The 27,127-nt window shown below is 43.1% G+C and overlaps 1 protein-coding gene across 3 annotated transcripts in view; it reads right to left on the bottom strand.

Moving 5' to 3' along the window:
- Positions 1 to 27,127, bottom strand: part of LOC139539090 (diacylglycerol kinase beta-like) — a 144,336-nt gene that overhangs the window by 38,809 nt on the left and 78,400 nt on the right. For all 3 annotated transcript variants that reach the window (XM_071341834.1, XM_071341836.1, XM_071341835.1), the window contains 4 exons: positions 22,711 to 22,796; positions 22,236 to 22,325; positions 17,199 to 17,359; positions 5,435 to 5,499 (listed from right to left, as the gene is read on the bottom strand). In XM_071341834.1, the coding sequence (XP_071197935.1) occupies positions 5,435 to 5,499; positions 17,199 to 17,359; positions 22,236 to 22,325; positions 22,711 to 22,796 (402 nt within the window). The remainder of the gene's footprint in view (positions 1 to 5,434; positions 5,500 to 17,198; positions 17,360 to 22,235; positions 22,326 to 22,710; positions 22,797 to 27,127) is intronic.

Genomic DNA, 27,127 nt, shown 5'->3' with positions numbered 1-27,127 from the left:
CTGATGAACTGTAGATCGAGAGCAACTGTCCTGTACCAATCAATATTTAATAAGGTAACGATTACGTTATATGAAGTATTAAAAACCAAAGGGTTGTTCACAGAGCATTGCTTTGACACTGAAATTGATGTCAAATTGAATAGTTGCAGCCTTGATGTAAACGTCCATAGCCAGGCCAGTGCTACATTATTGTCTCTGTCTGGGATGCTAGCCTAATGGCACAGACAACCAGCCAGCCAGCCAGCCAGTCAGACAGACAACCAACCAGCCAGCCAGTCAGACAACCAGCCAGCCAGTCAGACAACCAGCCAGCCAATCAGACAGCCAACCAGTCAGCCAACCAGCCAGCCAGCCAACCAGTCAGACAACCAACCAGCCAGCCAGTCAGACAACCAGCCAGCCAGCCAGTCAGACAACCAGCCATCCAGTCAGACAACCAGCCAGCCAGTCAGACAACCAGCCAGCCAGTCAGACAACCAGCAAGCCAGTCAGACAACCAGCCAGCCAGTCAGACAGCCAGCCAGTCAGACAATCAGTGACAGAGTCAACAGAGTCAACAGCATCACAGCATTGATCTTTTTTGGAGTACTTTTGGAATGTGTTTGTGTCCCAAATGGCACCCTGTTTGCTGGGCAGGGCCCATAGGGCTATGGTCAAAAGTAGTGCACTAAATCAGGAATATGGTGTCATTTTTAAAGCCAAAACAGTGTCTATCTTATGTGACAAAATAACAATTGTGATAACCAGCCATTCAGCAGCAGGCTCTCACTCTCTCTATAATGTTTCAGTCAACCCAGTGCCTGAAATTGTGCCAATAATCAGAGCAAAATCCTGATGCAGAAATAGCCTTTACTTCATTTCTAAAATTAGAATTGAACTTCGACAAAGAATTGAATGTGTCCTGCTAATTTCAAACTCTTGGTCTCAATATGTTAGCCAGCATTAGACTATGGCAGTAAATCACCACTGTCTCAGTGTTAGATTAATATTATTTATTAAATATTCATGCATGCTGCTCCATTTCAACCTCCCATATGGCCTCTGTTGTCCCTTCCTACACCCCCTGATGCACGGACTCACACGCACACATGCACGCACACGCGCACAAACACACACACACACACAGGCCTCAAGGGCGACTGCAATCAAAGAGGACAGACAGACAGGCAACACTCTTCCTACTGCACTATCAAAAGCCCATACTGCTTTGGGCTATGTTATGTGTGCTTTTTACTGTGCATCTCAATGGAAAACATCAGTGAGCAGAGCAGGCATCAGGGGGGGATAAAGTCAAGCAAAGTCTGGAAATGAAAGAGATTAACATCAAAGGAGTTACGATGCACCGTAAAAGACCACTGGGAGGGTGTGTGTGTGTGTGTGTGTGTGTGTGTGTGTGTGTGTGTGTGTGTGTGTGTGTGTGTGTGTGTGTGTGTGTGTGTGTGTGTGTGTGTGTGTGTGTGTGTGTGTGTGTGTGTGTGTGTGTGTGTGTGTGTGTGTGTGTGTGTGTGTCAGGGAGCTGGGGGATTTAAATTGTTTTGTTTTTTACATTTCCCCCACACAGTATTTAGTACATACATCATGTCATGACATCACTGTTTGCTGCCCATTAAGCTCGTCAACCTCCCAAATGATGTTCCTCTTTCCCTCAATTTCTGCAATTTGAAGACAGAATGAGACATGACTGAATTGAGACCAATGTTCCCTCTAATTATTTTTGGCACTGAGCAAATTTCAGGTCTTGCTGAAAGCAAACTTGAACGTTGTGAAAATTCTGTGCAACTTTCATGTGTTTACTTTCATGTGTTTACTGTGAACACTGAGGCTGTACCTGTTTTAAGTTACAGTTAACAGTGGCCATGCAGGCTATTGTGGATATTTCATCCTAATGTAGCACTACAGTACCAGAGTGGCCTACCATTAAAAACTATGGAGAAAATGCATCCCATAACATTTTTACATGGAAATAGCTGTTCTATCATTCAGCCTACAGTAGCAGCCAATGTGTGGTGTTTCAATGTAGGCCTACATTCCATGAGACTTTTGAAAGAAACATGCAGGGCTTGGCATTAACCTGTTTATCCACTGGTCCTTCAGACAAGGAGGTGACTGAAAATGTTGTGTTGTTTGATGCAAGAAACCACTTTACAAAATAAAATGCATTATTATTCCATACCATTATTACAGAGAATCAGACAAATTATGCTACCCTCTGTCTATTGGCTACTTAGCTTAGTCAAGGCTGTCTCAAAATACACTGCCCCTTTAAGACAAAAAAAGTACCTCTTTTTAGAGATGTTTAGAAATGAACAAGTTTTATGCTCTTGTAGGAAGCAATCTCTCCCCTATTGCTGACTGCACATTATCTATAACTGGGCTGATAACTCACTAACTAGCAAAGAATATGAACAAAATGTGCACACCTGGCAGCTGCCACTTTGATCTCAAAACAAGTGCATCTACTCACAACTGCTCATGCTGTAAACACAGTCCAGTTCAAAGTAAATGGCATTGATCCATATATGGCAATGATCTATTTGCATGTAGGCCTACTGCAGCTCTGATTGTTTATGCCGCACCTGTCTATGTAAAGTATGGGCTGAGTAGTGCATGTCAATGCAATAGAATTCTACTCCGATACGTTCTGCCTACAACAAAATCTCTTGCTTAGTTCACTTTGTTTTCGGTATGTTGCATTGAAACTGGATAATATTGCATTGATTCGATCACAATTGCCACAGTAAAGGGAAATGTTGATAGTGTTAACAGGGCAAAATCTAAAACAGTGGTCACCGACCTTGTCTGAGTCAAGATCACTTTGAGTCAAAATGCAAGCCGACATCTACCGCTCAGATTTGTTTTTAACATGACTTAAAAAATGTAAGCCTATGCAACATTAACCAATTAAAAATAGTACTGTAGCAATGACATTTTTGCAGTAAGCTATAGGCCCAATACATTATTATTGCATATTGTCTTTGCTTGAATTGTTCTGCCAATAAATTGGCTCCAGAGTGGCGCAGTGGTCACTATATATCTCAGTGCTAGAGGCGTCACTACAGACACCCTGGTTCAAATCCAGGCTGTATCACAACTGGCTGTGTTTCCGAGTCCCATAGGGCGGTGCTCAATTGGCCCAGCATGGTTAGGGTTTGGCCTGGGTAGGCCGTCATTGTAAATACAAATTTGTTCTTAACTGACTTGCCTAGTTAAATTGATTGTTGTTTGGGACATGAATTACATTTATATTTCAACATTTGAGGTAGGCTATATGAGCCCACTGATAATAGATCTATTGTTGTATTATTTGTGAAGCACAGCTGAGTGAGGATACATTTCAATAATTAGCTTTTTATTTTTACTTTACTGGGCTGATGGTGCCTGCATCTGATGGTCAGACTCAGCGGAGTGAGAGAGCAGCAGATTGAGGGTCCGCCTCAACATCCCTCCACTCTCCGTTTCCTCCACCGACACGGACCAAAAAGGGACACTGTCTTCCAGCTGTTGGCGAAACTTGCGTTGCACATCATTATTTCTGTCTCATGCACAACCTCATGTTGTTACTCTTATGAACAGAGAAAGTGAAATATTCCTTAATATTAAAAAAGACCCAAGCCGCTAATAATAACAACAACGCCAGCCTATAGATACACTTTCCTACTCATTCATTACTGCTGCACTGCTTGTTGTAGCGGAAATAGGAAGAACGCGTATTTTATGGCTTATAAAAGTTTTGAATACAAACTGTTGACAGTGCTGGGTAACAACTTAAACATGAACTCACTCATAAAAACAGCAGCTCTTTGCTGTATTCGTTGACAGTCTCTCTCTAGTCATGGTTTTAAACGTTTTGAAATCTCACAGTATCAACTTTGTTGTAGCTTTCTTTTATGCCTGCTACGTTACTGCAAACACGGTCATCTGAGCCATCCGATTGGCCAGCGATAGACATTATTCTATCATAGTCTTCTGCTGAAAAACATATGTGTTATGGCTTTACACCCCCTGCTATATTGTGGAGAAAGAGTTACATGTCTATCAGAACACAAAGGGTGTTCTTTAATGGAAGCCTCTCCAACATAATCCTGGTAGAATCAGGAATTCCCCAGGTCAGCTGTTTAGGCCCCTTACATTTTCAGTTTTGACTAACAACACGTCACTGGCTTTGAGTAAATCAGCTTAAAGGGAACATTGATTGTGACATAATGAGACACAATGAGACATGATTGAGTTGAGACATATTGAGGCACAATGAGACATGATTGAGTTGAGACATATTGAGGCACAATGAGACATGATTGAGTTGAGACATAATGAGGCACAATGAGACATGATTGAGTTGAGAACTATGATTTGTTCTTTACACTTTGGTTCCTCTTGCCTTAAACAGAGATGACAGATTCACCTTCAGACAGTCAGGCAGAGACAAACCCTTACATGATATTTCATTAAGAGCTTTTTATTCATTCTCTCGCTGCATTTAGTCATACTATCTGTCTGTCTGTCTGTCTGTCTGTCTGTCTGTCTGTCTGTCTGTCTGTCTGTCTGTCTGTCTGTCTGTCTGTCTGTCTGTCTGTCTGTCTGTCTGTCTGTCTGTCTGTCTGTCTGTCTGTCTGTCTGTCTGTCTGTCTGTCTGTCTGTCTGTCTGTCTGTCTGTCTGTCTGTCTGTCTGTCTGTCGACAGTAACCCTTCTATTCAATTGGTTTAAATGTGATGTAATAAAAAATCTTTATGCAAGGAAAGTTGAAGGCAAGAAATGGATCCAAAGTTCTTAAAGATTAATTTCATTCATTTGACTGGTATAAAGAGTTGCATGGACTCCTGCTGCTTCTAATATGAGCTTTTGTATCAAAGAATCTCCTACTCTTACACAAGGACTGACTGGCAATGAATTCAAATGGACATTCTTACATATTAAACATGCATGTGTACAAATTGGTGTGTATAACCCCTTCCATAAATGTTTGACCCATGTACAAAATGTCACAACCATTGCATCAGAAGGCATAGAATATGGCCCGTAGCAGAACAATAAATGGTAGTGATCACATGACTTCAGGGCCGGCCAGTTAGAATAGACACTGGACTTTAGTCGCATGGATCCCTTCTTAGGAATCCTCAAATCCCTCATATCAGTTAGTTGCCATTAACATCACAGACAGAAGCCAGACAACGCCAATCTATTGGCTGTCACTAAGCAGGCAGGATTTGTCTTGACCATTTATTATTGATTTCCGACCACTGAGGCCGAATATGCTCTAGTATTTTTCAGAGCACAGAGAGGGACTGTATCTAGTTCTGGTGGTAATTGATGCAGTTGGGAGCAGCTAATGAGTAATAATGACCATTCACTCTGTCCACATAAGCAGTTTGAGACAACATAGGGATACCAGTACACATTAGCTTAAGTGGAACAAAGTCTGTATCAATCTCTCACCTGCTGTTGAATTTCTCTGGGTGCTTCTCTCTCATCAAGTGGAAGCGGTGAGCGATGGAGGCGTCCTATAGGGGGAGACATAGAGCTGTATTAGGCTTTTACTGGGGCATTACCTTCCACTTTTGTGCCTGTGATCCAGGGTCTATGTGATCCTGGGTCTGTGTGATCCTGGGTCTATGTGATCCTGGGTCTGTGTGATCCTGGGTCTATGTGATCCAGGGTCTATGTGATCCTGGGTCTGTGTGATCCTGGGTCTATGTGATCCTGGGTCTGTGTGATCCTGGGTCTATGTGATCCTGGGTCTATGTGATCCTGGGTCTGTGTGATCCTGGGTCTATGTGATCCTGGATCTATGTGATCCTGGGTCTATGTGATCCTGGGTCTATATGAACCTGGGTCTATGTGATCCTGGGTCTGTGTGATCCTGGGTCTGTGTGATCCTGGGTCTATGTGATCCTGGGTCTATGTGATCCTGGGTCTATGTGATCCTGGGTCTGTGTGATCCTGGGTCTGTGTGATCCTGGGTCTGTGTGATCCTGGGTCTATGTGATCCTGGGTCTGTGTGATCCTGGGTCTGTGTGATCCTGGGTCTATGTGATCCTGGGTCTGTGTGATCCTGGGTCTATGTGATCCTGGGTCTGTGTGATCCTGGGTCTGTGTGATCCTGGGTCTATGTGATCCTGGATCTATGTGATCCTGGGTCTATGTGATCCTGGGTCTATATGAACCTGGGTCTATGTGATCCTGGGTCTGTGTGATCCTGGGTCTGTGTGATCCTGGGTCTATGTGATCCTGGGTCTATGTGATCCTGGGTCTATGTGATCCTGGGTCTGTGTGATCCTGGGTCTGTGTGATCCTGGGTCTAAGTGATCCTGGGTCTATGTAATCCTGGGTCTATGTGATCCTGGGTCTGTGTGATCCTGGGTCTGTGTGATCCTGGGTCTATGTCATCCTGGGTCTATGTGATCCTGGGTCTATGTGATCCTGGGTCTATGTGATCCTGGGTCTGTGTGATTCTGGGTCTGTGTGATCCTGGGTCTGTGTGATCCTTGGTCTGTGTGATCCTGGGACTGTGTGATCCTGGGACTGTGTGATCCTGGGTCTATGTGATCCTGGGTCTGTGTGATCCTGGGACTGTGTGATCCTGGGACTGCACTAGGCCTGATAACAGGCTCATAATGTCACCACCTCAAATCAAAATGTTATTTGTCACATGTGCCGAATACTATTTATTTATTTATTTTATTTCAACTTTATTTAACCAGGTGGCCAGTTGAGAACAAGTTCTTATTTACAACTGCGACCTGGCCAAGGTAAAGCAAAGCAGTGCGACAAAAACAACAACACAGAGTTACACATAAACAAATGTACAGTCAATAAAACAAAAGAAAATACAAATTGAAAAATCTATGTACAGTGTGTGCAAATGTAGAAGATGTGCAGACTTTACTGTGAAATGCTTGCTTACGAGCTTAAAAATAAAAGTCACTATATAGGAAAGCTGGGTTGGAACCCTTCTCCATCGGCGCCATCGTCAAACCTATCCTCCTGCCCTCCCCTGTGTTGTGTGTTTGACCCCAGCCCTGGAGGACCTCTGGGGGCAGGGGTAGACATAATCAGTCAAATGGCTCCAACACTAGGAATACCCCACTTATGAAGATGGGGTTTGGGTGTGTGTTCTCCAGAGCCCGCCTCAGCTCTGCAATGACCTGAGGCCAGGATGAGCTCACTCATATTAGTCTTGTGCTATGGACATGGCACAGAGTGAGACATGACGACTGTCTAGGATTGAAAGCATTACAATAGATAAATAAGTGATTTTATCAGAAGGAGACAGGAGGCTTTCCGGTAATGGGCAGGTGGAGAGAGGACAGGGTATGGAGGAAATTGTTAAATGAGCAATGAACGTCATGTCCAAAAGAGAGAGAGACAACTGGCTTCCTACCAGTTGTGGTGATGGTGGTTATGAGAATGGTAACAAGACTGCAATGAAGATGGCAGTTATTTTGGTCATTTTGATCTGCTCCTAGAAATATATGGACAAAGAACCTTTGGAAAGGTCATCAGGTCAAACTTATTCTCAACAACAGGAAAAAAAGTCCCTGTCACTAGTCACTGATGTTGTCCTGGTGACATTGCACAAATTGAAGCTAGAACACGTTCTGCAAACACAAAGAAGGATTAAAGCAAAGACAGTGTCAAGATAGAGAGACACGAGCGGGAGAAGAGAGAGGTAGAGAAACAGAGAAAGAGAGCCCTGGAGAGAGAAAAAGAAAGCGCCAGAGAAAAGACGAGGGAGGAGAGGACACTGGAAAAGACCGGAAGGTATGGCACGTCGCATCACCCTCACCGCTTCACCCTCCTCCCACTATCCTCTGGAGCCTCTAACATCTCCGGGGCCCTCCATTAAACCTCCCCAGGGCCCTCCCTCCATCAAACCTAGCGTATGTCCCACGACATCAGCAACTATTGTGTCCCAAAATATCTCTGCACCTGCCCGCTTGGCATGGCTCAGTGGCAATGAACATGGAATCCATTTAAACAGGAACCTGGGGAAACAGGTGCTATTGGCGGTCTGGATGAACACCATAAACCATACACCAAATACTAGGCATAGTGATTAGAAGGTGGGGGGATGGGGGGAGTTGGTTTGTTGTTAACCTCTAGGCCTTGTGCCATGTTTAAAAAAGGGAGGGAGAGCGGTGGAAAGAAATCATGACATTTGATACATTGAAGGACTGCATGTTCTGTATCTAGGGTGTGAAGGGGGAGTAGTGGACAAACAAACAAATCACTCGCTAGAAAAGAAGGGTTTTCAACCCATTTTGGGTAGTGCCCTTTCGGGAAAATTAATGTGTGCTCTGGGGATGTCATCGGCAACCTCTGAGGGAGATTCAGAGGAAAAGTGAGTGTCACCCCTATCTCCCCCCTCTCAATCCTCACCCCTATCTCCCCCCTCTCAATCCTCACCCCTATCTCCCCCCTCTCACCCCTATCTCCCCCCTCTCAACCCTCACTCCTATTTCCCCCCTCTCAACCCTCACCCCTATCTCCCCCCTCTCAACCCTCACCCCTATATCCTCCCTCTCAACCCTCACTCCTATTTCCCCCCTCTCAACCCTATCTCCCCCCTCTTAACCCTTACCCCTATCTACCCCCCTCACTCCCCCTCTCAACCCTAATCCCCATCTTCCCCTCTCACTCCCCCTCTCAACCCTAATCCCTATCTCCCCCTCACTCCCCCCTCTCAACCCTAATCCCTATCTACCCCTCTCACTCCTCCTCTCAACCATAATCCCTATCTCCCCCCCTCACTCCCCCCTCTCAACCCTAATCCCTATCTACCCCTCTCACTCCCCCCTCTCAACCCTAATCCCTATCTCCCCCTCTCACTCCCCCCTCTCAACCCTAATCCCTATCTCCCCCTCTCAACCCCAATCCCTATCTCCCCCTTTCACCCCCCCCCCTCTCAACCCTAATCAATATCTCCCCCCTCTCAAACCTCCCCCTATTTTCCCCTCTCACTCCCCCCTGTCAAACATCTCCCCATCTCCCTCTTTCATTCTCCCCTTTAAACCCCCCTATTTTCTCCCTCTCACTCCCCCCTCTCAACGCTCACCCCTATCTCCCCTTTTCACTCTCCCCTCTCAACCTTCACCCCTGTCTCTCCCCCTCTCAACCCCTGGACACAAATGAAGATCAAGCCTGGTATAAACCCATTGGAGAATCACCATTGAAACAGCTTTTCAATAAGAGATATGAAGACAGTCAAATTGAACTGGAGCTCTTGATCTGCATGTCCATACAGGGTCATAGCGAGCCTATCATAGTGAGCCGCTGTGCCACTGTGGAGTCCATCTGTGCCCCTGTCATCATAGCTGTTGGTAGCAGGTGTTAACCCGACTCGCTGGGGACCTGTTCCTGTGAATATGGGAGTGTGGGCTTTTATGGAAGCAATGCATGCTGCTTCCCTCCAGAGTTCAATTGTATCATTAGGGGTTATATACAGTGTCTTGTCTTTGTATATCTGTGTGAGGTTGTGTGAAGTTGTGGGAAGTTATGTGAGGTTATGTGAGGTTGTGTGAGTTTATCTAGATTCATTTGAATTAGTGTTAAAACGTTTTCTCTTTTTTTTACCGTATATGATGTGTATCTGTATATGTATAGTAGTGTGTATCTGTGTATATATAGCCAGTAGTGTGTATCTGTGTATCTGTGTATATATAGCTAGTAGTGTGTATCTGTGTATCTGTGTATATATAGCTAGTAGTGTGTATCTGTGTATCTATGTATCTGTGTATATATAGCTAGTAGTGTGTATCTGCGTATGTATAGTAGTGTGTATCCGTGTATCTATGTATCTGTGTATATATAGCTAGTAGTGTGTATCTGTGTATCTGTGTATATATAGCTAGTAGTGTGTATCTGTGTATCTATGTATCTGTGTATATATAGCTAGTAGTGTGTATCTGTGTATCTGTGTATATATAGCTAGTAGTGTGTATCTGTGTATCTATGTATCTGTGTATATATAGCTAGTAGTGTGTATCTATGTATCTGTGTATATATAGCTAGTAGTGTGTATCTGTGTATCTGTGTATATATAGCTAGTAGTGTGTATCTGTGTATCTATGTATCTGTGTATATATAGCTAGTAGTGTGTATTTGTGTATCTGTGTATATATAGCTAGTAGTGTGTATTTGTGTATCTGTGTATATATAGCTAGTAGTGTGTATCTGTGTATCTATGTATCTGTGTATATATAGCTAGTAGTGTGTATCTGTATGTGTATAGTGGTGTGTATCTGTGTATCTGCATATGTATAGTAGTGTGTATCTGTGTATATATAGCTAGTTGTGTGTATATGTGTAAATGTGTATGTATAGTAGTGTGTATCTGTGTATATATAGCTAGTAGTGTGTCTGTGTATGTATAGTAGTGTGTATCTGTGTATATATAGCTAGTTGTGTGTATATGTGTAAATGTGTATGTATAGTAGTGTGAATCTTGTCTATATAGCTAGTAGTGTGTACATGTGTATATATAGCTAGTAGTGTGCATTTGTGTATCTGTGTATATATAGCTAGTAGTGTGTCTGTGTATGTATAGTAGTGTGTATTTATGTATATATAGCTAGTAGTGTGCATTTGTGTATCTGTGTATGTATAGTAGTGTGTATCTGTGTATATATAGCTAGTAGTGTGTCTGTATATATATAGCTAGTAGTGTGTATCTGTTTATATATACAGTTGAAGTCTGAAGTTTACATACACTTAGGTTCGAGTCATTAAAACTCATTTTTCAACCACTCCACAAATGTCTTGGGATAGGGGGTTGGGATAGGGGGCAGCATTTTCACATTCGGATGAAAAGCGTGCCCAGAGTAAACTTCCTGCTACTCAGGCCCAGAAGCTAATATATGCATATTATTAGTAGATTGGATTGGGATAGAAAACACTCTGAAGTTTCTAAAACTGTTTGAATGATGTCTGTGAGTATAACAAAACCTGATATAATCCACATTGCAGGCAAAAACCTGAGAAAAATCCAACCAGGAAGTGGGAAATCTGAGGTTTGTAGTATTTCAACTCATTGCCTTTCTAATATACAGTCTCTATGGGGTCATATTGCACTTTCTAGGGCTTCCACTAGATGTCAACAGTCTTTAGAACCTTGTTTGAGGCTTCTACTGTGAAGGAGGGGGGAATGAGAGCTGTTTCAACCAGGTGTCTGGCAGAATGCCATGAACTGGTCACGCGCATGGCCGTGAGAGCGACCTGCGTTCCATTGCATTTCTAAAGACAAAGGTATTCTCCAGTTGAAACATTATTGAAGATTTATGTTAAGAACATCCTAAAGATTGATTCTATACATCGTTTGAAATGTTTCTACGAACTGTTATATAACTTTTTGGACTTTTCGTCTGAACTTTCACCTGGACTTGCCTGCGCCTCGTGAGTTTGGATTGTGAACTGAACGCGCTAACAAAAAGGAGGTATTTGGACATAAATGATGGACTTTATCGAACAAAACAAACATTTATTGTGGAACTGGGATTCCTGGGAGTGCATTCTGATGAAGATCATCAAAGGTAAGTGAATATTTATAATGCTATTTCTGACTTCTGTTGACTCCACAACATGGTGGGTACCTGTATGGCTTGCTTTTGTGTCTGAGCGCTGTACTCAGATTATTGCATGGTGTGCTTTTTCTGTAAAGATTTTTTGAAATCTGACACAGCGGTTGCATTAAGGAGAAGTATATCTTTAATTCTGTGCATAACAGTTGTATCTTTTATTAAAGTTTATGATGCGTATTTCTGTAAATTGATGTGGCTCTCGGAAAATTCCCTGGATGTTTTCGAGGCACAACATTACTGACCATAACGCGCCAATGTAAACTGAGATTTTGGGATATAAATATGAACTTTATCGAGCAAAACATAAATGTATTGTGTAACATGAAGTCCTATGAGTGCCATCTGATGAAGATCATCAAAGGTAAGTGATTCATTTTATCTATATTTCTGCTTTTTGTGACTCCTCTCTTTGGCTGGAAAATGGCTGTATGTGTTTTTGTGACTAGGCTCTGACCTAACATAATCATATGGTGTGCTTTCGCTGTAAAGCTTTTTTGAAATCGGATACGATGGATAGATTAACAAGAAGTTAAGCTTTAATTTGGTGTATTGCACTTGTGAATGTATGAAAGTTACATATTTCTAAAAAATATTTTTTAATTTCTCTGCCTTTCGAGAAGAAGTTTTAACAAACTTTAGTTTTGGCAAGTGGGTTAGTACATCTACTTTGTGCATGACACAAGTAATTTTTCCAACGATTGTTTACAGACAAATTATTTCACTTATAATTCACTGTATCACAATTCCAGTGGGTCAGAAGTTTACATACACTAAGTTGACTCTGCCTTTAAACAGCTTGTAAAATTCCAGAAAATGATGTCATGACTTTAGAAGCTTCTGATAGGCTAATTGACATAATTTGAGTAAATTGGAGGTGTACCTGTGGATGTATTTCAAGGCCTACCTTGAAATCAGCCAAGACCTCAGAAAAAAAATTATGGTTCATCCTTGGGAGCAATTTCCAAACGCCTGAAGGTACCATGTTCATCTGTACAAACAATAATACGCAAGTATAAAAACCATGGGACCACGCAGCCGTCATAACGCTCAGGAAGGAGATGCGTTCTGTCTCCTAGAGATGAACGTACTTTGGTGCGAAAAGTGCAAATCAATCCCAGAAAAAAAGCAAAGGACCTTTTGAAGATGCTGGAGGAAACGGGTACAAAATGATCTATATCCACAATAAAAGGAGTCCTATATCGACATAACCTGAATGGCCGCTCAGCAAGGAAGAAGCCACTGCTCCAAAATCGCCATAAAATAGCCAGACTACGGTTTGCAACTGCACATGGGGACAAAGATCATAATTTTTGGAGAAATGTCCTCTGGTCTGATGAAAAAAAAATAGAACTGTTTGGCCATAACGACCATCATTATGTTTGGAGGAAAAAGGGGGATGCTTGCAAGCCGAAGAACACCATCCCAACCGTGAAGCACACTGGTGCACTTCACAAAATAGATGGCATCATGAGGATGGAACATTATGTGGATATATTAACGCGACATCTCAAGATATCCGTCAGGAAGTTGAAACTTGGTCGCAAATGGGTCTTCCAAATGGACAATGACCCCAAGCATACTTCCAAAGTTGTGTCAAAATGGCTTAAGCAAAACAAAGTCAAGGTATTGGAGTGGCCAACACAAAGCCCTGACCTCAATCCCATAGAAAATGTTTGGGCGGAACTGAAAAAGTGTGTGCGAGCAAGGAGGCCTACAAACCTGACTCAGTTACACCAACTCTGTCAGGAGGAATGGGCCAAAATTCACCCAACTTATTGTGGGAAGCTTGTGGAAGGCTACCCGAAACGTTTGACCCAAGTTAAACAATTTAAAGACAATGCTACCAAATACAAATTGAGTGTATGTAAACGTCTGACCCACTGGGAATGTGATGGAAGAAATACAATGACTGAGTTTAAAAAAACTGAGTTTAAATGTATTTGGCTAAGGTGTATGTAAACTTCCAACTTCAACTGTAGCTAGTAGTGTGTATCTGTGTATGTATAGTAGTGTGTATCTGTGCATGTACAGTAGTGTGTATGGTTTCTATGTGGGTTCACAGACAGATAGGTTGAAGGGAGGTGGCTGTTTCCCACTTATCTGGCCAGGTTTCACTCAGCACGGTCATTCATTACCGAGGTAACCCGGTCTGACCTGGCAGCCGCTATCTTCCCGTCACTGATACTTCCTCTGACCTTCAGGGTGTTGCCAGCACTACTCCCTTCATTCCTCTCTTTCTCCCCCCTTCACCCCCCCTAACCTTCACTTCCTCTACCCTCCCTAGAGGCCTGGCCTGGCCGTCCTCTGAGCAAGCACTACACACCCTGCTGTTGACACACAGGTCAGGTCACTGTGGATCGGATCCACAGTCCATAGAGTAACACGGTGGGTAAGTAGCTGTAACTAACGCATAACCAGCCAGAAGGCCAGAGAGCATTACATGACGGGGCCAGAGCCAGGCACTCCCAGGCCCTCTCTTCTTCTCATAGCTAGCTAGAGAGCCACACTTGGAGAGCAGATGGCTTGTTGATGGCAGGAAAGATAGTCAGGTTTCATCGTTCTCTCACACCCTGAAGTGATCGGCTTCCTCAGACTGAGGGGCTGGGGTGAGGAAAGTGTGAGGAAGGGGTGAGGACACTTCTTTATGGCTGCTGACATAGTGTGATTTCCCTCTCGCTAATTCTTCACACAGATTCTTTCCAGAGTGATGGTTGGGAATAGGATCACTCAGGGCTCAGGGATAATGTAATGCACGTTAGGAGTGTATGGAGTGCCTATAATGCCCACTGTAAAGGCAAGGCAGGGAGGGAAGCCTTGGAGATTTCTATGGGGATGTGTGACTGAAGTGGGGCTGAATTGTTTGAATCACAGGGGGGTTAAGGGGGCAAGGCAAGGTAGGGAAGGAAGTTTTGACATTTTCTCTGGGGATGTGAGATTGAAGTGGGCTCAGGGATTGGGTTGAAACCCAAGGTGCCTACCACAAGTACATGTAGGTTGGTGGCTCCTTAATTGGGGAAGAAGGGTCGTGGGCAATGACTGGAGCGTAATTAGTGGAATGGCATCAAAAACATCACACGGTTTCCACGTGTTTGATGCAATTCCATTCGCTCCGTTCCAGCCATTATTATGAGCCATCCTCCCCTCAGCAACCTCCTGTGATGAGACTCCTCTCCAATCTGATCTGTGTGTTTATAGTGCTGACTGAGGGTTAGTCTCTGTAGTCTCTGTATAGTGAAGCCTTCTCGTTAAAGGCTTGTTTTCCTCTAGACAATCTTCAGTCAGCGTCATTGTATCCAGATCAAACTTAGTTGACAATGACCAGAGTTGTTAAACAGGAATTTGATAGATCAAAATACTTTATGATCAAGATTTTATATGAAGCTCTTCTCAATATGGATTTATGTTCGACTCTTCTTAGGATGTAGGTTGTATGATTATTAGATTTAATTTGTTATTTAATATGATCAAGCTTAAGTGTGTACTTAATGCAAAGCACTGATGCCCAAAAGCATTACAAAGTAATCTGAGGCAGACAACAAAATAGCAATACCACAAAGCATCTTTATCTCCAGCCTAGAGCGTTCTCCCAGTCACTACGACTACCATGTCATCTACAATTAACTTACTGTGCAAGAAACAGATGACAGTTGAGATTCGAAAATTGGCCTTGAGAGCGCCAACGCCATGGCAACCCAATCACCAGCCTTGGGAAGGGAAGGTCTGTGAGTGTGATGGCAGGAAGCGCTGCCCCAATATGGGTATGGATATTGAACCCGATTCTGGGCCGCCAATGATTACAACATGATATGGCGTGACTGAGTCACAGTGCTAGCGCTCGTTTGCTCAGGTGTCATTGGTGCCCAGATACGCAGCCATCTGTCCCTGGCTGCTGGAGTCACTGCGATGCGATCTGTTGCCCTGGGGAAGGGCCATGCCGTATTGGATCATAGTGCCATCTACAACATGGGAATAGCATTGGTCTAAGTGGATTACATAAACACAGAATCCTTCAAAGGGATCAGAATTTGAGCTTAAAAGGTCCTCTGAGAAACACAGAATTTATATATATTTTAGTGGACAGTAAATGGACTGTAAATAACAATTCTATCATCAATAACAGTTTAAAACATAGCCAGCCCTTCTTTAGACATGGTATACAGCCGGGGTAGATACTAGACAGTGGCTGCAACCAAAGTATGGACCATTCTGGCACTGGCACTACCACCCACCAGCCCACATCTGAATCACATAGAGGGGGTCCCCTGGCCACCCCCTGGCCATTCTGGCACAGGCATCACATGGTGGAGAAACATCCATTGTCTAGATAGAAAGGTCAGAGGCTTGACCATTTGCTGATATAATCCACATTGTATTTAGAGCATGTTGTCTTTCCGTTCAGTCAGCAATATGCTGACCATTATGAGATCAAGTAGTGAAATCAGTAAGCTGCTTTTGAAAGAGTTCCTAGCCTGATTTCTGATCTGTTGGTGCTGTACTATCTGTATTAGCACATAGGAGTTGTCTATACAGTACAAACAGATCTGGGACCAGCTTGCTAGGGTGTACCCATAATGCAGCAGTAACAAGAGGGTAGAGTCCTTGTGTTTGGCAGAAACCTGATGAATATGTGGCAGGCGTGGGACCAGTGGGATGCCGGGTTGCATAACATCACAGCAGTCCATGGTAACCTTGCCAAGCTAGCCCCTTCCTCCCTGCTCCTCATCCTACCTGTAATTGGTCCAGACATATTATGTACCAATCACACTTCGGCTTAGTCCCACTGTCTACTCCTGGTGTGTATTTTTAGGCATCCGTGCAATGATGCCTGGTGGGCTTGAAGAAAATAAAGACAGGAAAGACCATAAAAGGGATTGTTTCCTTCAAATGAGGTGCTGCAGGCACCTTATAGTTAAGCAACCGTAGCTTTAATAACAGATATAGGAAACATCCATCTGAAGTGTCAGGGATTGACAGAGAGACAACAAGACAAGAACTGAGACAGAATTCATTTGACCTCGTCCCTCTGTTCCCTCTAGTGTAATACGTTTGTGGCGAGCCCATGGTAGTTTGTTTCAACAAACTAGTAGAGAGATAAAGGGTTGCTAAGCAACAGGGACAATGGCAATGCTGGTTCCTTCCCTTTAAAAGGGGAAACAGTAATTAACCTGCTTGAGAGGCTTAGAAACCACCAGTGATTCTGCAAATGGTTTAACTCCTGCTGGGATAGGCAATCCCATACTGTAGCATAGTACTATGTTCTGCTTCTGTTTTGATCTGAATATGGAAAGGCAGGTAGGATTGTGTGTGTGACTGTTTTTAAGGATACAAATTTGAAGTTGAGAAATTTGGTTCTGCATGTGATTGGTTCTGCATGTGATGGGTTCTGCATGTGATTGGTTCTGCATGTCAACAAAAATGTCCTGGTGAATCTGATAAACAGAGTGTGAGTAGGTGAGTGCGTCTGTGTGTGTGTGTGTGTGTGTGTGTGTGTGTGTGTGTGTGTGTGTGTGTGTGTGTGTGTGTGTGTGTGTGTGTGTGTGTGTGTGTGTGTGTGTGTGTGTGTGTGTGTGTGTGTGTGTGTGTGTGTGTGTGTGTGTGTGTGTGTGTGTAGTCTGTTCTCTCACCACTCCGATGGAGAAATAGTTGTTGACGATGCTGTTGGGGACTGGGTCTCCCTTCTCCTCCTTGTCTACAGGGATAATGTCGATGTTCCATCGGTCCAGCATCATATCTGTGCTGTGTTCTATGTCCCGCAGGAACTTCAGCAGGCTGCCTCCCTCATAACCTACAGGACAGGACAGAGAGACGGATGAGACATGACACAGGGAGATACAGCCATCTAAGGTCACCCACACTGTCAGACCCAGGCTCTCAGAACAAGTTTTATTAATTCAATAAGATATAGTATTCATCAAATTGCATAGTGCTTTCTGTATTCCATTTGACGTGAGGTCAGAGGCCTTGGATTCCTAGAAGCAAGCAAAGAGAAAACTAAGATTGAGTGGTGAGAAGGGAGTACATCTGAAACCCTCACACTGACTAAACAGCCTAATGGCAGACAGTATGGGTGTACACAATAGAGTCATTGTGGCCTTATGTCCCAGTGGGGATGAAGAGGAGTTAGTAAGTAAGTACACTGCCATGGGATAGAACTGCTAACCTCCAGGCCTCTCTGAGAGAGACTCTTGGTACACTCAAAAAAATGCTGTGTTAAAAAACACCCAATTTGGGTTCTTTGGTAACCCAGCACTGGGTAAATATTGGACAACACATGCTGGGTTATTTTGACCAAGCCAGTTACGTGAATAACCCAACATGCTGGGTTGTTGGGATTACCCTAACATGGTTTAATTTAAATATTAGTTGGTTATTTTTTACTGTCATGCTGGGTTGACATGCAGCTGGGTCTTTCTTAATGTACAGTAATATAAAGTTATTTCAGGAGGCGTGGCTTATTAGGGGTGTGGCTTTCAGATAGATCTTATTGACAACCTGTGAGAGTTTTTTGCATTTGACAAATTCTTCTAGAGTATTAAGATTACTTATTACATATTATAATGTGGTGGTATCTTTCCCAACAACGGGATTTGCATAAGCTTTTAGGGATTTTATACATTTCTGTAAGCCTGATTGAAGCTACAAAAATGTCAATGTTCAACCTTAACATGTGATAACTATACAACAGAACAGATGAACTTGAATGACATACACTCTAATAGGTGGCTGAAAGCCACTCCCTTACTAAACCTTGCCTCCAGTCTTCTGATCTGACCTGCTGGATCACATCTCAACAACCCAGCATCAACTAACCAAGTGACCCAATGCCTGCAACCCAGCAGTTGAGTCAACCAAACAACCCAGCAGTTGAGTCAACCAAACAACCCAGCAGTTGAGTCAACCAAACAACCCAGCAGTTGAGTCAACCAAACAACCCAGCAGTTGGGTCAACCAAACAACCCAGCAGTTGAGTCAACCAAACAACCCAGCAGTTGAGTCAACCAAACAACCCAGCAGTTGAGTCAACCAAACAACCCAGCAGTTGGGTCAACCAAACAACCCAGCAGTTGAGTCAACCAAACAACCCAGCAGTTGGGTCAACCAAACAACCCAGCAGTTGGGCCAACCAAACAACCCAGCAGTTGAGTCAACCAAACAACCCAGCAGTTGGGCCAACCAAACAACCCAGCAGTTGGGTCAACCAAACAACCCAGCAGTTGAGTCAACCAAACAACCCAGCAGTTGAGTCAACCAAACAACCCAGCAGTTGAGTCAACCAAACAACCCAGCAGTTGGGCCAACCAAACAACCCAGCAGTTGAGTCAACCAAACAACCCAGCAGTTGGGCCAACCAAACAACCCAGCAGTTGGGTCAACCAAACAACCCAGCAGTTGAGTCAACCAAACAACCCAGCAGTTGAGTCAACCAAACAACCCAGCAGTTGAGTCAACCAAACAACCCAGCAGTTGAGTCAAACAAACAACCCAGCAGTTGAGTCAACCAAACAACCCAGCAGTTGAGTCAACCAAACAACCCAGCAGTTGGGTCAACCAAACAACCCAGCAGTTGGGTCAACCAAACAACCCAGCAGTTGAGTCAACCAAACAACCCAGCAGTTGGTCAACCAAACAACCCAGCAGTTGGTCAACCAAACAACCCAGCAGTTGAGTCAACCAAACAACCCAGCAGTTGAGTCAACCAAACAACCCAGCAGTTGGGTCAACCAAACAACCCAGCAGTTGAGTCAACCAAACAACCCAGCAGTTGAGTCAACCAAACAACCCAGCAGTTGGGCCAACCAAACAACCCAGCAGTTGGGCCAACCAAACAACCCAGCAGTTGAGTCAACCAAACAACCCAGCAGTTGGGTCAGCCAAACAACCCAGCAGTTGAGTCAACCAAACAACCCAGCAGTTGGGTCAACCAAACAACCCAGCAGTTGAGTCAACCAAACAACCCAGCAGTTGAGTCAACCAAACAACCCAGCAGTTGAGTCAACCAAACAACCCAGCAGTTGGGCCAACCAAACAACCCAGCAGTTGAGTCAACCAAACAACCCAGCAGTTGGGTCAACCAAACAACCCAGCAGTTGAGTCAACCAAACAACCCAGCAGTTGAGTCAACCAAACAACCCAGCAGTTGAGTCAACCAAACAACCCAGCAGTTGGGCCAACCAAACAACCCAGCAGTTGAGTCAACCAAACAACCCAGCAGTTGGGTCAACCAAACAACCCAGCAGTTGGGCCAACCAAACAACCCAGCAGTTGAGCCAACCAAACAACCCAGCAGTTGAGTCAACCAAACAACCCAGCAGTTGAGTCAACCAAACAACCCAGCAGTTGAGTCAACCAAACAACCCAGCAGTTGAGTCAACCAAACAACCCAGCAGTTGAGTCAACCAAACAACCCAGCAGTTGAGTCAACCAAACAACCCAGCAGTTGAGTCAACCAAACAACCCAGCAGTTGGGTCAACCAAACAACCCAGCAGTTGGGTCAACCAAACAACCCAGCAGTTGAGTCAACCAAACAACCCAGCAGTTGAGTCAACCAAACAACCCAGCAGTTGGTCAACCAAACAACCCAGCAGTTGAGTCAACCAAACAACCCAGCAGTTGGGTCAACCAAACAACCCAGCAGTTGAGTCAACCAAACAACCCAGCAGTTGAGTCAACCAAACAACCCAGCAGTTGAGTCAACCAAACAACCCAGCAGTTGGGCCAACCAAACAACCCAGCAGTTGGGCCAACCAAACAACCCAGCAGTTGAGTCAACCAAACAACCCAGCAGTTGGGTCAACCAAACAACCCAGCAGTTGAGTCAACCAAACAACCCAGCAGTTGAGTCAACCAAACAACCCAGCAGTTGGGCCAACCAAACAACCCAGCAGTTGAGTCAACCAAACAACCCAGCAGTTGGGTCAACCAAACAACCCAGCAGTTGGGCCAACCAAACAACCCAGCAGTTGAGCCAACCAAACAACCCAGCAGTTGAGTCAACCAAACAACCCAGCAGTTGGGCCAACCAAACAACCCAGCAGTTGGGTCAACCAAACAACCCAGCATTTTTTAGAGTGTAGAGGTAGACAGTAGAGGCAATCACAATAGAGTCATCATTATACTGTGTCATGGGATAGAACTCCCGAACCCTGCGGGGCTCCGGTGAGCGGGTCCTCTGTGTTGGAGACCAAGTGGGTCTGAACCACAATTACTCTAATGATGACTGTGATCAGTACTGCTGAGAGGTGGACCGGGGTGTTAGGGTTACACCAGTGGCTGTCATGGAGGCGTGAGCGTCTAATGAGGACCCATCACTCAGAGCACCAGGGGACTTTAACACTCACATGGCGACCCATCCTGAGAACCAGGGTTCGTGTGTGATGACACTTGTTCCCCCTCCTGTGCTCCAGACCTGGGTTCACGTAATATCTGACATCTTTCAAATAATGGAACTGCTCGATTTTTCAAAAACAATGTGAACCCAGGTCTGCATCAGGGGACGTTGACACTGAGAGCCGAGGCCCATGTGTGATGACACGCATTTCCCCCCATGTGCTCTCCAACAGTCTGAGCTCACACTTTTCCTCCCTCATGTACATTTCCTAAATCACAGAGGGAGAAAGCAATGATGATGTAATGTAAGAAGCCAATTAGCCTACTTTATACCCTGAAGATTTAACAAAAAGCTCACCGACTACTTATGGCACAATAGCATGCTCTTTCATGTTTTCATACAAGCATATTCCACTATATGTGATGCACACATATGCTTACATACAGCCCAGTCCTGACTGATATAGTTACAAAACAGGCCTAAAACATCTGTCATATAACATCTGCCAGTTAACAGGAGATCAATAGATTGTGTCACCAAACCCAATTTAGATGATTGGTTTACTATGCCAGGAATTAAAACGCATGTGCAGTATGTTTCTACAAACAGACGACTGTGACACAGTACTTCCCTCACAGTCCCAGCTTTTGTATCTACTACTGTACAATCTGTAAATATGGTCATAACACTTAAATGTCTTCATAGAAAGAATCCAGTTGCTTTTAAAAATATTTTTGGGAGAAGATAATTTATTCAACTGGTGCTTGGTCAAAAAGCCCCTGGGAACTAACTGTCCATTTAGTTTCCAAACATCAGATCATAAGCCCGCTGCCTGGCTAAAGTGCTCGGCTGGTCTCTACTCTACACAAGCCAGGGCCAGGTCAAGCAGTCTGTCAATCATTGGCCCAAAAACAGGCCCAGTCAATGGCAAGCAGGGATTATATAAGAACTCTGCTTTGCATCATAGAACACTTTCAAATTAGCTTTATGAGGATGTGTTTAGAACAGTGGAGGCTGGTGGAAGGATATATAGCAGGAGAGCCTCATTGTAATGGCTGGAATGGAATTCATGTGATTTCAATATGGTTTCAATATGTGTGAAGTGTTTGATACCACCCATTTATATCATTCCAGCCATTACAATGAGCCTGTCCTCCTATAGCTCCTCCCACCAGCCTCCACTGGTTTAGAACCACAAGAACACAACAGGTGCATTGTGAAGATATTGAGGAAAATATTGCTGATGGGAGCTTTCAGTGAGTAAAATAATACTCACACTGCGATCTATGTACACACTCACACATACACACACACACACACACAGCTTCTCACCTCCGCCCCAGCGTAGACATCTTGCCAGGTCGTTCCCTGTGCCCAGAGGGAGGATAGCCACAGGGGGATCTTTTGCAAAGTTGGCCTTGTCTGCAGATGGACAGATAATGATAAGATAATAATTACAATTCTGATGGATTTCGGAGAAAGAACATTAAGGTGTAGCCAGAGTACTGTACAGTATAGTATTGTGTTCTATGTTTATCAGACACACACACACACACACACACACACACACACACACACACACACACACACACACACACACACACACACACACACACACACACACACACACACACACACACACACACACACACACACACACACACACACACACACACACACACACACACACACACACACACACACACACACACACACACACTCTCTCTCTCTCACAGCTATGAAGGTGGAAATAATATACTGTGTTCATGTATAATGAATGAGTTTAATCCAATAGAATAAGACACACCAATACAGTCTAAGATCCATCCCACTGTCCCGTCCCCTCCACACGCCAGCACCTGGAAATCAGGGACATCATGGAAGAAGTTGAGCCTGTGAAGACATAAATACATAAATATACAAATACACACACATACATACAGAGAGACAATACAGAAATACACTATGGAAAAAGAAGGAACAGCACGTCAGAAATCAGCTCAATGTAAGAATCCATAGAATCAAACCACTTCTGGGAAAATTGGAACACACTAAACAAACAACAACATGAAGAGTTATCTATCCAAAACAGAGATGTATAGATAAACCACTCTATAACAAAGAACAAACAGAAAAAACATATACATGATCAAATACAAATCTTAGAATCAACTATTAAAGACTACCAAAACCCAACAGATTCTCCAATTGCATTGAATGAACTACAGGACAAAATACAAACCCTCCCACCCAAAAAGGCCTGCGGTGTTGATGGCATCCTAAATGAAATGATAACATATACAGACCACAAATTCAAATGGTTATCCTGAGCTCTGGCATCTTCCACTATATTTGGAACCAAGGACTGATCAACCCAATCCACAAAATTGGAGTTCAATTTGACCCCAATAACTCCTGTGGGATATGCGTCAACAACAACCTTGGGGAAATTCTCTGCATTATCATCAGTGGTGGAAAAAGTACCCAATTGTCATACTTAAAGTAAAGATACCCAGTAAAATACTACTTGAGTAAAAGTCTAAAAGTATTTGGTTTTAAATATACTTAAGTACTGTTGTTTTATTTCTTTACTTACCTACACACACACACACATACCTTTTTTCCCGCACCATTGGTTAGTAAGTAAGCATTTCACTGTAAGGTCTACACCTGTTGTATTCGGCGCACGTGACAAATAAACTTTGATTTGATTTGATTTAAATGTAATTGATAAAATGTACTTAAGAATCAAAAAGTAAAAGTATAAATCCTTTCAAATTCCTTATATTAAGCAAACCAAACGTAACGATTTTCTTGTTTTTTCAATTTACGGATAGCCAGGGGCACACTCCAACACTCAGACATAATTTATAAACGAAGTATTTGTATTTAGTGAATCTGCCAGATCAGGTAGTAGGGATGACCAGGGATGTTCTCTTGGGAAAGTGCGTGAATTGGACCATTTTCTTGTCCTGCTAAGCATTGAAAATGTAACAAGTACTTTTGGGTGTCAGGGAAAATGTATGGATTAAAAAATACATTATTTTCTTCAGGAATGTAGTGAAGTAAAAGTAAAAGTAGTCAAAAATAATACTTTACAATTTAAGTACTTATACATAAAAACAACTTAAGTAGTACCTTAAAGTGTTTTTACTTAAGTACTTTACACCACTGATTATCATTAACAGCAGACTCGTACATTTACTCAGTGAAAAGAATATACTGAGCAATTGTTAAATTGGCTTTTTACCAAATTACCATATGACAGACCACATATTCATCTTATACACCCCAATTGACAAACAAACAAACCAAAACAAAGGCAAAGTCCTCTCATGCTGTGTTGAGTTCAAAAAAGCTATTGACTCAATTTGGCATACGGGTCTGCTATACAAATTGATGGAAAGCAGTGTTGGGGGAAAAACATACAACATTACAAAATCCATGTACACAAACAACAAGTGTGGTTAAAATGGGCAAAAAAACACACATTAATTTCCAAGGGGCCGTGGGGTGAGACAGGGTTGCAGCTTGAGCCCCACCCTCTTCAACATACGGTTGAAGTCGGAAGTTTACATACATCTCAGCCAAATACATTTAAACTTTCAGTTCTTCACCATTCCTGACATTTAATCAGAGTAAAACTTCCCTGTCTTCGGTCAGTTAGGATCACCACTTTATTTTAAGAATGTGAAATGTCAGAATAATAGTAGAGAGAATGATTTATTTCAGCTTTTATTTCTTGCATCACATTCCCAGTGGGTCAGAAGTTTACATAAACTCAATTAGTATTTGGTAGCATTGCCTTCAAATTGTTTAACTTGGGTCAAACGTTTTGGGTAGCCTTCCACAAGCTTCCCATAATACATTGGGTGAATTTTGGCCCATTCCTCCTGACAGAGCTGGTGTAACTGAGTCAGGTTTGTCGGACTCCTTGCTCGCACACACTTTTTCAGTTCTACCAACAAATGTTCTATAGGATTGAGGTCAGGGCTTTGTGATGGCCACTCCAATACCTTGACTTTGTTGTCCTTAAGCTATTTTGCCACAACTTTGGAAGTATGCTTGGGGTCATTGTCCATTTGGAAGACCCATTTGCGACCAAGCTTTAACTTCCTGACTGATGTCATGAGATGTTGCTTCAATATATTCACAGAATTTCCCTTCCACATGATGACATCTATTTTTGTGAAGTGCACCAGTCCCTCCTGCAGCAAAGCACCCCCATAACATGATGCTGCCATCCCCGTGCTTCACGGTTGGGATGGTGTTCCTCGGCTTGCAAGCCTCCCCCTTTTTCCTTTCAACCATAACGATGGTCATTATGGCTAAACAGTTCTATTTTTGTTTCATCAGACCAGAGGACATTTCTCCAAAAAGTATTATCTTTGTCCCCATGTGCAGTTGCAAACCATAGTCTGACTTTTTATGGCGGTTTTGGAGCAATTGCTTCTTCCTTGCTGAGCGGCCTTTCAGGTGATGTCGATATAAGACTTGTTTTACTGTAGATATAGATAATTTTGTACCTGTTTCCTCCAGCATCTTCACAAGGTGCTTTGCTGTTGTTCTGGGATTGATTTGCTCTTTTCGCACCAGAGTACGTTCATCTCTAGGAGACAGAACGCGTCTCCTTCCTGAGCGGTATGACGGTTGTGTGGTCCCATGGTGTTTATATTTGCGTACTATTGTTTGTACAGATGAACGTGGTACCTTCAGGCATTTGTAAATTGCTCCCAAGGATGAACCAGACTTGTGGAGGTCTACAATTTGTTTTCTGAGGTCTTGGCTGATTTCTTTTCATTTTCCCATGATGTCAAGTAGAGGCACTGAGTTTGACGGTAGGCCTTGAAATACATCCACAGGTACACCTCCAATTGAGTCAAATGATGTAAATTAGCCTATCAGAAGCTTCTAAAGCAATTACATAATTTTCTGGAATTTTCCAAGCTGTTAAAACTTCTGTATGTATGTAAACTTCTGACCCACTGGAATTGTGATACAGCGAATTATAAGTGAAATAATCTGTCTGTAAACAATTGTTGGAAAAATTACTTGTGTCATGCACAAAGTAGATGTCCTAACCGACTTGCCAAAACTATAGTTTGTTAAAACTTCTTTATGATAGGGGGCAGCATTTTCACTTTTGGATGAATTGCGTGCCCATAGTGAACTGCCTCCTACTCTGTCCCAGATGCTAATATATGCATATTATTATTACTATTGGATAGAAAACACTCTGAAGTTTCTAAAACTGTTTGAATGATGTCTGTGAGTATAACAGAACTCATATGGCAGGCAAAAACCTGAGACTGGTCAATGTTCAACTCATCGCCGATTCAATTCCCTGTAAGATATGGATCTGTTTGCACTTCCTACGCCTTCCACTAGATGTCAACAGTCTGTAGAACGTGGAATGAAGCTTATGCTGTGTTGTGGGGCCGGATGGGAGGGAAATGAGTCAGTGGTCTGGCAGATTGCCAGTTCCTGGTCACGCGCTTTCCTCATGATATCGCCTTGCGTTCCATAACTTCTACAGACATGAAGGAATGCTCCGGTTGGAACGTTATTGGATATATATGATAACAACATCCTGAAGATTGATTCTCTACTTAGTTTGACCAGTTTAATCGACCTGTTATATAACTTTTTGAAGTTTTCGTCCGAGTTCGCCTGCATTTGAGCGAGCGTTTGGACATGTGCACTAAACATGCTAGCAAAAGTAGCTACTTAGACATAAGTAATGGACATTATCGAACAAAACAACGATTTATTGTGGAACTGGGATTCCTGGGAGTGTATTCTGATGAAGATGATCAAAGGTAAGGGAATATTTATGATGTAATTTTGTATTTCTGTTGACTCCAACATGGCGGAGAAATGTTGTTATGTTTGAGCGCCGTCTCAGATTATTGCATGGTGTGCTTTTTACGTAAAGTTTTTTTGAAATCTGACACAGCGGTTGCATTAAGAACAAGTGTATCTTTAATTATATGTAAAACATGTATCTTTCATCAAAGTTTATGATGAGTATTTCTGTTATGTGACGTGGCTCTCTGCAATTTCTCCGGATATTTTGGAGGCATTTCTGAACATGGCGCCAATGTAAACCGATATTTGTGGATATAAATATGCACATTATCGAACAAAACATAAATGTATTGTGTAACATGATGTCCTATGAGTGTCATCTGATGAAGATTATCAAAGGTTAGTGATTCATTTTA

This window comes from Salvelinus alpinus, chromosome 14, assembly GCF_045679555.1.
Source record: "Salvelinus alpinus chromosome 14, SLU_Salpinus.1, whole genome shotgun sequence".
NCBI lineage: Eukaryota > Metazoa > Chordata > Actinopteri > Salmoniformes > Salmonidae > Salvelinus > Salvelinus alpinus.
This window is presented reverse-complemented; position numbering and strand designations above follow the sequence as displayed.